Below are 11,236 nucleotides of genomic sequence, written 5' to 3'. Positions count from 1 at the left end.
GGTTCAATTATATTGTTGTATGTTTTGTGCTTAAGAGTGCAATTTTTAGCCTCCTTAGCCAGGCACCTTGGAAAGGATGGAAAGGATTCTGGTGGAAGGATGATGAGAAGTTGGGCATGGCCAGTTGCACCAAAGCATGAGAAGGCTGTGAGAGAGGTGGTGGAGATGGTGAAGATATCTTGTCCGATGGAAGATCAAGGTAACCAGATCAGATGTACCATAGGCTTTATTTCCTCACAACGACCATTTATGCAATTTTCTATTGACATATACCATTGGGGAAAGGAAATCTTCACATGACTTTTTACAATACCTTCTGTTATGTTGTAAACGTGTTGGTAGTACCATGTATCATCTGGCATTTAAAGAATAATTAATTGTAATGTGGCATTATCTGTCACTAGATACGGATTTGCCTTTTGTTTCTATTTTGTCAGGAAGAATCATGCATGAGAAGGATAAAGCTCTTTCCTGTATTGGTTTTTATATCTGGGAATTATTACTGGTTGTGCCGCCATGACATGTGTGAATGAGGTAAAAGCAAAGAAATCAGAGAAATGGTTGTAGCCAAAGTCAGACATATTCATTAAGTCTCCTAGGAAGATCTCCTTCGTCTCTTTCATATTTCATATCCACGGGTCACATGGAGGGTGATAGCTCTCAAGTGTATGCAAGGTTTACGAGTCGACGAGTCGTTCTGAGGTTGAGACTTATAGACTAATCATCCTTGGACTCATAATCCATGAGTGTATGATAGTGTACAATGTGTGGTATGTAGCTTCAACATTTTTAGGTGCTGGTAATTTTTGCTGCCATTGGCCCATAGCGTTTATCTGCTTCCTTCTACATAAGATAAACATGAGCTATGTTAGTGTCTATCACTTTTTTAAAGTAGAAACAACTTGGAGAAAAAATATGTTTGGTCTATTAAATTTCTCTATATAAACCGAAGCATGGTTCTGCCAGCCATGAATTTTGCAGTGTAATAATTTTTAGTAAGTCCTTTCCAACCTTTTCGTGTTCATATTTAAGCCTGGCTAAATTATGTGGTGCATCATATTTGTGCACATATTAACTACACTCTCCATTCATGAAATTGTGTATAAATTTTGTAACACTATTTAGACCAGTTAACCCCTGGAGCCTGCGCAAGTGGGAGCTATATGCACCGGGCTGCCTCTATTTTTTAATCTTGTGGTAGTTAAGCATTTCCAATTTCTAATAAAGAAAGCCTCCAAGTATCTAACCATAGAGTAGTGCTCTCAAGTTACAAGCTACACTCTTTTGTTACAGAGCTTTCAGGTGTTGCTGCTAAAGAAAGCCTGCCCTTAATAAGTATACAAAGAGCTCCTGTCTACTGGGGCAACACTCTGGATACATGGTTGAATGCCACTTCCATGTATCAAAAACAATTCTTTAGCTTGTAAGGACACGTATCCATGAAATTTTTATATGCTCAAAATGATACTCCTTGCTGAGGACTAGACATTAACTGAAACATGAATGGTGTTAATCTTTACATTTTGTATGTCTAACTAAGAAGACGGAGGGAACACACAATTCTGAAGTTTTCTGTAACTGTATTATGCATGTGTGTACCTTCCTCTCACTTTCCCTTCCCCTTTCGCTTTGTTAGCTACTCCTTTTTCGCATTTCTACCTCATACGCCCTTTTTCATTTCTACAATTTGCACGGAAGAGAAGTGTGCCAAATAATTGATTCACCACAGTGACAAATAGCAATGTTACTTGTATAGAAGCTCACAAACTGAGAATGCTGAGTTTCTGAAAACCATAAGCATGTTATTATAGCAGCTCTGTTCATTTTCTTGTAATGACTAATGCTTTCAGATCCTTCTTGGGCATGAAATAGTTCCAGAAACCAAAAGCCTGTTGTAAATTATATCAGTTCTCTATTTTTTTGTAATACCTAATGCATTCAGATCCTATTTGAATCACAGTAAAACTGTAGCGGAAATAGAAGTACGAGTATCAGATAGCCAGGGCATGAAAGTGTTCACTGATATGTTACATGTACCCAGCTGTACTATTTTGCAATGCTTGAATGCTTACAATACAGATATTTTATTGGTCACATTTGTATGCTTATCAATAGTGCATGTGTGATTCCCTAGGGCTAACCGAACAAGTAGATGAGATATATGAGATTAGAAGGGAAGGGAATTATGGGGAGCGGGTGCCAGGAGGGATATGAGAACAAAATAAAAGCACGAAGGCGAATGTAATTAATTAGATATTTCCAAATTATTACACATGTAGATCCGTCGACCCCGAGCTCATCCCATGCGGCCCCGAGGAGGAGATGACCATTCGACTTGCGCTCCGCCACGCCCGGGAGGATGCCCGTGCACGGCTCTGCTCGGACTCCATCCATCGGGACTCCATTGCGTCCGCCCAAATGGTGCATGGATCCGTCCCTAGGCCATCCATAGCTACCTCGCCGGAGGCCGTGTGGTCCGTCTGGCGTCCAAACGCACTGGCGGATGCACAACCCCTTAGTTGGTGCACCGAGCATCGGGACGCACCATGGGCCTCGTCCGACGAGGCCATGGCACGGCATGCCCGCCGTGCAAGGCATCGGGCGCGGGAGGCGGCGGCAGCCCTCATGGAGGTGGACGTCCGTGAGGCGGAGTCGCATTCTCCGACGACCCATATGGCGCATCAATCCGGGCACCGCAACCCACATCATGGTGGTCGTCGGCGGCTCGTCCCTGGATGGATCCATCATCGATCTGACGTCCGTCGGCACGCAGCGGGATCCGGGCTCCGACGAGGAAGAGTAGGGCATGGGAGACAACGACGCCTTCAGTCTCGTGAGCCTGCGAGTGTCCCATGCCCTACTCTACTTTGTCGGCGACTGGGCCAACACTCTGGGGAGCGCAGCCGGCCGTCGGACATGGCCTAGGCGGAGCCGGCGGGCGGGAGCGAAACCGGACGAAGCCCCGGTCAAAGAACGCCGCGTTGCATGTAATATTATGGATTTGAGGTTTTTAATTTAAGATATCCAGATGTGGAATGCATTTTCTGAGGGGTGACCGGTCACTGTCCACGGACACGCCCGGGCGCGTTTGCAGACATTTGAGGGGTCAGATTTGCCAAGTCCGGCTGTAGATGTTTCTTAGTGGAGCAAGAAGATGTCAACGTTTGTTGGGTTGTGGTGTAGGTTGGGATTATGGACTTAAAATTTATGAGCCTTGGCACTTGTCGTCATTGTGGACTAACGAATTGCTTATTGCCTCTAGGTATGAACATCTCTGGATCCTTCTGTTCTTTGGATCCATTGTTTTTTGTGCATATAGAAGAGAGAAGTCAACAGAAAGCACTTCAAAAATAATGGTTCAAGGAAGAAGATTGATTTTGTGGTACAAAAAGGTTGGCTATGTTTCATTAAAACATGTCATTTGATGTACTTTATCCTTCCAAAGCTTTATTTTTGACATATAATGTATATTGCTTGTGCAGGATGGTTATAAGTTGAGAAATAATTTTTATTACAAATGCTAAAATACCGTGGAAATGAAGCTTAAGACAACATACGTGATGTTGTAAGGTAATATCTTAATCACATCAAGTATCTTAGTTTGTAACATATAATTATTTGGATCATTGTTCTCTATGTATATATCTCCGAGTTACATTGCAGATGAGATGGATTTCAATTATTTTTTAATTGTTGCAGGCTATCTTTTCTCTACATCCAAAATATAATATACATTATATGCGCAATCAGATAAAATCTATACATGCAAAATTTAATATGCATTATATTCATAGGTGCAATAAAAAATATTAAGAGCCCGTGGCAACGCATGGGCGTTCTACTAGTGCGTTGAATAGGAGCTCCCCCTGCACACACATTCTTCCACTCCCCCTATACTCACTGCAAAAGGAAAAGGAAAATCTCGTTCCAACTCTTTCACAGGACGCAAAAAAATATTGGCATGCATCATTAGCGTACATATACATAGCTGCATTCGAGAACCTAAATCTCAAGCCATGCCCAAACATGACTAATCCTTTTTCTTTTTGGTGAATACGCTTAGTAGCGCATCATTTCATTGATAGAAGGGGGGACATGATTAAATCCTGATTGCTGAGAAAACAAATAGTTCGATATTACCCAGAGCAAGTCACCGACCACTCTCCAACCAAACCACCTGATTCAATACTAATAATTATAGTAGAAATTATGAGAGCAAATCTGCAGGCCATCGCTGCCCAGCAAGGGTACCACTGTACTGTTGTTATTAACAAGACAATTGCATAAACATATTTCACAGTGTATAAGAAGAACCTCAGGAACCACAGAACGTTGTAGCAAATACGCAACATACTGCTTAGTTCAAGCATGCCCATCCAACTAGTCGAATCGAGCGCCCTCATAACGCTCAGACTGCCTCCCATGAGTTTATCTAAACGCATACAGCTTATTATGCGTATCCTCTTGGTTGTAAACATATACAGCTTTGATCATGGCACACGTCTAATTCACCGACAAATGAAAGCACCCACCTTTTTCCCACTCACTGTTAGAAATTTCAGCAACATCTTTGATTTGATATTCATACTATTGTGGAGTGCATAAAAAAATTGAATGCTTGTGGACTGCATAATTTGCATTACATAATGTTTAAGGCTCTAGCATATTTTTGGAAGCGAACACTTATGGCTCCAAGGGATGCCCACATCCTTTTTTCATCCAATCAGAAACAAAAATTCAATAGTATTGTCTTTCCATATTGATATTTTCTCGACAATAGAAGAATCAGAATGCCAACCATCGCGTATTCTCCAGTCAAGCTACACAAATTACTCCAAACTTTAATCATGCGGTGGTCCAGATTTTTCCCAAACCCTGTAGAAACACCAAAGCGTCTGAGCCTACTGGCTCAAACATGAAAGAAACAGGAATATTAGGTGTAGAAATTAATGACTGCAGGTAAAATAAGTTCCAATCGAAGCAATAAAAGGAAACACAAGAGCTTTTCAAAAATAATGATGGCTTGGAAGTGCTTGTCCAATTTCAATGCTCTGAAGGTACCTTGGACCGAACTTTTGAGACCTCGTATTTACTTACAATTTCTTAACCAAGTTTCTAAAAATATGTTTCCATGAATATCGACAGTTTCCATCAACATCATCCATTTTCTATTATTTTTTTTGAAATGTGGGTGGTCATTTGGTGCATAGGGTTTGACGGCCATCCCCTTATCTACTGTCAGCGGACGTTTTGCATGTTCGTTTTGATGCATGCCGTTGGAGATGCCTTAAGATGAACCATGCATAAGGAAAAAGCTCATCTCAACATGAAAATACATTCTATTATATTTATATTTATAAAATTTTACAACTACACAATAATCAAACATAATAAATTATTTGTAACTTTTAGTTTTAGTTATCATATTATTATCAAAATATTTATGTTCCACACAACCAAATCCTGCTAAAATATATCGCAAAACATATTCACAACAACGGGCACCATTAAGTATCTTACAATAGGCAACATATGTACATTCAACCAGGGAAATATATTAATATCACGAAGGTACCAATTACACACAGCCTCTGGAACAAGGCAATGTCGTAAAGACATTACGGATGAGGCAATATATGTACACAACCTTTGCCAAAAAAAATTTTTGAGGGGGACCTTTACCAAATTTCAGCTCTCTAGTTCCTCCTGGTCGCCAACCTACGGAGAGGCCCAGCCCATCAACACATCCGCAAACTTTCTAGGTATCTGCGTCCTTTTATTTTATTCAACAAAATTACTAAATTTCAAATCATCAAAATTTAGTAACAAATCCGAACGATCGCCTAGCGTTGGACTGGGATCAAATGGCCATGAGATAATTAATGCATCGCCTTAATTATCTCGTACCCCCCTTAACCGTGCCTCCTAATTTTATGTATGCGCATTAAACCATGATTTCGGCTAGAATATTTAGGAAAGTCATGATTTCGGCGCAAAAAGTATACATGGTTCGGGATTCAAACTATGGTTGTTTCATTTAGGGTTTAGCTAGCCAACCAATCAACACACCGTACGTTTGTTTCCTATGTTGAAGACATCTCATACTTAATATGTTGGTTTGAACTATATGAATTTGCCAAACAGACAAACAACAAACCCGATCAGAACTTTTAGGGAAAAAGATTGACCTCTCAACGCTCCAACACGTATGAGAAAGTTGAGTGAATCAGGATTTCCAATCTTTCGCCCTCTTCTGCGCAAGAATCATGGAAGAGAGGATGCGATGTGTTGTCTCGCTCAATGGTCGCATTATGATAACTTGTGTGTGAATGGCATAATAATCATCTCATCGCAGACCTCATAACTTAGTTACAAACATCATGGTAACTTTTGACCAAGGGAAAAAGTTGTTGAAATAAACCCCGGTAACTTGTTTATCAATAGCATGATAACTTATGCACCGCAGACATGATAAGCTATGTACAAATACCACTGTAACTTTTTGACGAGTAGAAGAAAGTTGTTAAAAAAGCCCCCGGTAACTTCTGTGTAAATAGAATGGTAATTTAGGTATCATAGATGTGAATCGCGTGATAACTTGCATCCAAATACTATGGTAACTTTTTGACCTGGGAAAAAAGTTGTTTTTAAACATACCTCCGATAACTTATGTTTAAATATCATGGTAACATACACACACCAAAGGTAATAACTTTACATACACACTGCGGTAACTTTTTGCTCCGGGACAAAAGTTATTGAAAAGCCTATCTTGTAACTTCTGTGCAAATAGCACGCTAATATACGCATCTCAGAGATGATAACTTACTCCCTTCATCCATGAATAAGTATACATTTGGCTTTAAATTTGTCCACAAAAGAGTGTATCTCTATCTTCTTAATGCATCTTAAAGTAGAAAAAAATATTTCTCTCTCATCACATGATAATTAAGACCAATAATATTCAACACATGGTCTCCTAACTTCCTGCATGCATTTAGATCGTTATGGGTGGAGAAATTAGAGAGGAGAGAGATGGTGGCTTGCACTTTTTCAATGCATTTTTTACTTCACTCTATAATATGTCCTAAAAAATTTATATGTACACTTATTCGTGGACGGAGGAAGTATGTACAAACACCACGGTGGCCAGTGGAATTTTTTAGTTAAAGACACTCTCCTGATAACTTCTGTGTAAATAACACGGTAATTTTACCCACCTCAGATCTGATATCTAATGTACAAACAATATGGTAATTTTTAACACACGAAAAGTTGCTGAAAACATAGCACCGATAACTTCTGTATTAATGACATGATAATATACGCACCACAAACCTGATAAATTGCGTACAAACATCATGATAATTTTGACCATGAAAATTTTATTGTTGAAAACATACCCCTAGCGTCCGAATTTATTGGACCACAAGGCAAAAAATATAGCATGGGCGACCAAGTAGGTCAGAACATCCACGAAATTATTTCACTCGCCAACAAAACACTCATTAATAACAAAAATGATGCGTAGTGATGGTCATCGAATGAAGTGACGGGTATGTCTCCGCCTTAGTAATATGGTGAGGGAGTGAAAAATAATCCCGCTAACTTTTGTGAATAGTATGGAAATATACACATACATAGCTGATAACTCACGTACAAACGCCCGAGGTAACCTTTTGGACCCCGAGATAAAACTTGTTGAAAACATATCCTAGGAACTTCCGTGTATATAGCATGGTAATATACACACAACAAAATTGATAACTCACGAATGAACACTGTGATAAGTTTTACTAAGGGATATAAAAAACACATAACCCCGATAATTTTTGTGTAAAAAACATGGCAATATTCGACCGCATTCATGATTAGCTACATACAAACACTTTGGTAACTTTGATCAGGGAAAGATAAGTAAAAAAAAACCACCCTCATTAACTTCTGCACAAATAGCATATGATACATTACACATAATAGACCTGATCATAGGTGGCCGGCGGGCTGGCCTGGGCACTACATAGCCCGACACACGCCTAAATGGGTATTGACTCGTGAAGTTTCGTTTTATAAATGGGCCATGTCGTGTCGGCATGTAGACCTCACCACATGGTCCAGAGACGACCGATGGTTGACAATGGTATTGCAGATCTGATAATTTACTATAAATACTATGGTAAATATTGACCTAGACAAAAAAGAGTAGTTGAAACACACCCTGGTAACTTCAGCGTAAACACCACGATAATTTATGTATCGTAGGTGTGATGATTTTTGACATGAATAAAATATCATCAAAGCACACTAACATGAGATCTAGTTTTGAAGATCTCATCAACACAATTTTTTTACGTGAAAACGGAATTTGAATTTGAGCGATGGCTTGAGATACAAAACATTTTAAATTTTGAAATAGAAAAAAGAATTGCTGACATCATATGTTTTCTCTCTTAGTTTGCAAACCCAAACCCAGGCTGCATGCGCTTTCATCGCCGTAGACACGATTAGCCAGCAAGCAGGAAGAGAAGAATTAGATGAGTGATTAGCTAGGAAGATAAAAAAACGGACTAGCTAGTTGAAAGTTAAGTGGTGTTTGGTTCTTTAGTCCTAATACTTTTTCTAGTCCCAACTAAAAAGTTCCTAGTCCCTAAAAAATCACTCCCTGTTTGTTTTCAGAGATTAAAAAGTTCATAGTCCCTTCCTAGAGGTTATTAAATGATCATGTTGCCTCTAGTATGTACAAAAATAACAATCAAACAACACCATGGAATGGCGGGCCAATGGGTGTATGGAGGAGCATTGTTGGAAAAGTCTCAAAAAGTCCCAAAAAGACTCTCCTTGAGAGTCTTCTTCATTTAGTCCTAAATGCCTAATTTAGTCCTTAAAAAGTCCCTTCCGTTTGATAAAAAAGTCTCTAAAAAGGACGTTTTCTAGTCCCTACATAAAAAAGTCCCTGAAAACAAACACCCCTTAATCCAGTCAAAAGAAAACAAAAAACATGTCGGCATCTTTCTTTCTCTCTCTTAGAAGGGTAGTGGTTATCCTGTCCTACAGATTCTTTTTTTCATCGGTATCCGTAACCCAACTCTGACTTCCTAACTAGAGGTCAGTATCCAGTAGCAAACAGAGAGAATCAGCAGAGCTAGATGGCAGATCTCTGAATCTGGTAGTTGAAGCCGTGGAAGAAGTAGAGGCTCCGGTTCAGCGGTACTTGAAGTCGATTAAAGCGGCGGAGCTCCGCTCCCCGCCTTAGCCTCCGGCAAGTTGATTCGACGGCGGAGACCATGGATTCTGCAGAAGCAATAACTGCCCCGGTCGAGGACTACTCCTACTTGAAGGAAACAGCTCAAGATTGCAAGGCTAGTTTCTCCTCCGAGATCACAGATGCGCGTGACATTCCTGGCTGCAGCCGCGAGCAAGTTGACAAGAGCGTGGATTTTGCAGAAGACGTACCAACTATGGTTGAGAAGGAGTACTTGATGAAAGCGGCTCAGGAGCTCAAGGTTGATTTCGACAAGAGAAAAGAGAAGATGCATAGGTTCCCTGCAAGCCTGCAGGGTCTGGGCAGCCAGTACATGGTGCCAAGGGTCGTGGCCATCGGCCCTTACCACCACGGCTCACCCCACCTCCGGCAGATGGAGAAGGTGAAGCACGCGGCCGCCTACCACTTCGTCAGCGGGTCAAGCCACTCGCTTGAGGAGATCTACGGCGCTGTCGTCAAGGTTGCGCACAAGGCCCGCCGACTCTATGCCGATGACGCGGTGGCAGGTATCAGCCATGCTGACTTCGAGGCTATCATGTTCTATGATGCTTGTTTCTTGCTCGAGTTCATGCTTATTTTCAACAAGAAGCAGCCCCCATGTCCAGAGTTGCTCGGTGTTTTTCGATCCAACAAGCTGCATATCAGCAATGATGTAATGATGTTGGAGAACCAGCTCCCCTGGCTGGTTGTGGAAACCCTCCTCAACTTCAGGTCCGTGCCACTGAAGAAGAAAATTTCTAGGATGGGAGAAGGTCTCACAAACCATATGCATCCAACCGAAGCAGAACAAGTCCTTTCGGACTTGGACGAAGAGTACAGCCCGCCTCATCTCCTTGGTCTCCTCCGATTCTACAAGACAAGATGCAAGACTGCCAGCAACAAGCCCAACATATCCACCAATATAGTCAGCATTAATAAATTGGACCGTTCGAAAGCCCGAGCAGCTGCCGAGCCTGACCTCTCTCATCTAGAAAGACATATACCAAACAAGTCCAGGAAAAGACTCGGCTCAACTTCAATATCTTCAAGTGCCATCGAGCTTGCGGAAATCGGCATCAAGCTCAAAGCCATCCAGACAGGAAGTTTCACAGAAATTGGCCTAAGGAAAGGACCCCTCTTTGCCGAGCTTTTCCTGACACCACTGGTGCTAAGCAGTGTAACGGCATGCTGGCTCGTAAACATGGCGGCTTCCGAAGTATGCACAACCTCAGGGGATCAACATGATGACCAAGAGATGGCCATATGCTCGTACATCGCCCTCCTTTCGATGCTTATGGACCGGGAGGAGGATGTGCACGAGCTACGAGTGAAGCATCTTGTGCAAGGAGAACTCACAAACAAGGAGATGCTCCGGTTCTTCAAGAGCCTTACCAAGCACCTATCTGTCGGCCGGTCCTACTGCCGTATCTTGAGACACATCGAGAGTTACAAGGTCAATAGGTGGATGTGGATTAAGCTGCACAGATTCATCTACAACAACTTCAAAACAATGGTCATGGTCTTCTCTGTGGTTGGTGTTCTAGCCGGCATCTTCAAGACGCTCCTCTCTCTCAAGCAACACCAGTAAAGGTAGACCAGACCATGGTACCATACTTACATACAAATAAAATACGTACTCTGCTTTGCTCTCTGCTTAATTACGTTGGCGTGTTGTTAGTTTTCTGTTTTGAGAGCGATGCATGGTGTGCGGTTGTATATACTGCATTTCTGTTGGTATACTTGATTTACTGTATCTGAAAGTCTGAATTGCATCTTCGCCTCATTTGCTCCGTCATCTAGATTTTTTTTTGCGAGAATGGTCATCTAGAATTTTCCTAGCTAAAAACTACCGGGACAAGCGAGTTTGATGTATCCCATTTGATATCTTCGTATCCGAGAATCAAAAAATTCTACCGGGCATTTTTGGCAAAATCTTCCGGGTTGCCTGTTAGCAAGGTCTCGTCATTGTAGTTGTTGGTGGCGTATTTTCATTCA

General features: G+C 41.3%; 1 protein-coding gene across 1 annotated transcript; it reads left to right on the top strand.

Annotated features, from left to right (window-relative positions):
• The first annotated feature begins 9,238 nt into the window (after nt 1-9,238).
• LOC123154806 (UPF0481 protein At3g47200-like) lies at nt 9,239-10,898 on the top strand. The gene has a single exon (XM_044573439.1). The coding sequence runs from the start codon at nt 9,285-9,287 to the stop codon at nt 10,827-10,829; it is 1,545 nt and encodes a 514-aa protein (XP_044429374.1). The 5' UTR covers nt 9,239-9,284; the 3' UTR covers nt 10,830-10,898.
• The last annotated feature ends 338 nt before the right edge of the window (nt 10,899-11,236 follow it).

The sequence above is a fragment of the Triticum aestivum genome, chromosome 7A, assembly GCF_018294505.1.
Source record: "Triticum aestivum cultivar Chinese Spring chromosome 7A, IWGSC CS RefSeq v2.1, whole genome shotgun sequence".
NCBI classification, from domain to species: Eukaryota; Viridiplantae; Streptophyta; class Magnoliopsida; order Poales; family Poaceae; genus Triticum; species Triticum aestivum.
The sequence above is the reverse complement of the archived record's forward strand: the minus strand, read 5'-3'. Positions and strand labels throughout refer to the sequence as shown.

Bases quoted from the DNA above. Each gene is read 5' to 3' on its own strand.
- LOC123154806 (XM_044573439.1), top strand. From the start codon at position 9,285: ATGGATTCTGCAGAAGCAATAACTGCCCCGGTCGAGGACTACTCCTAC.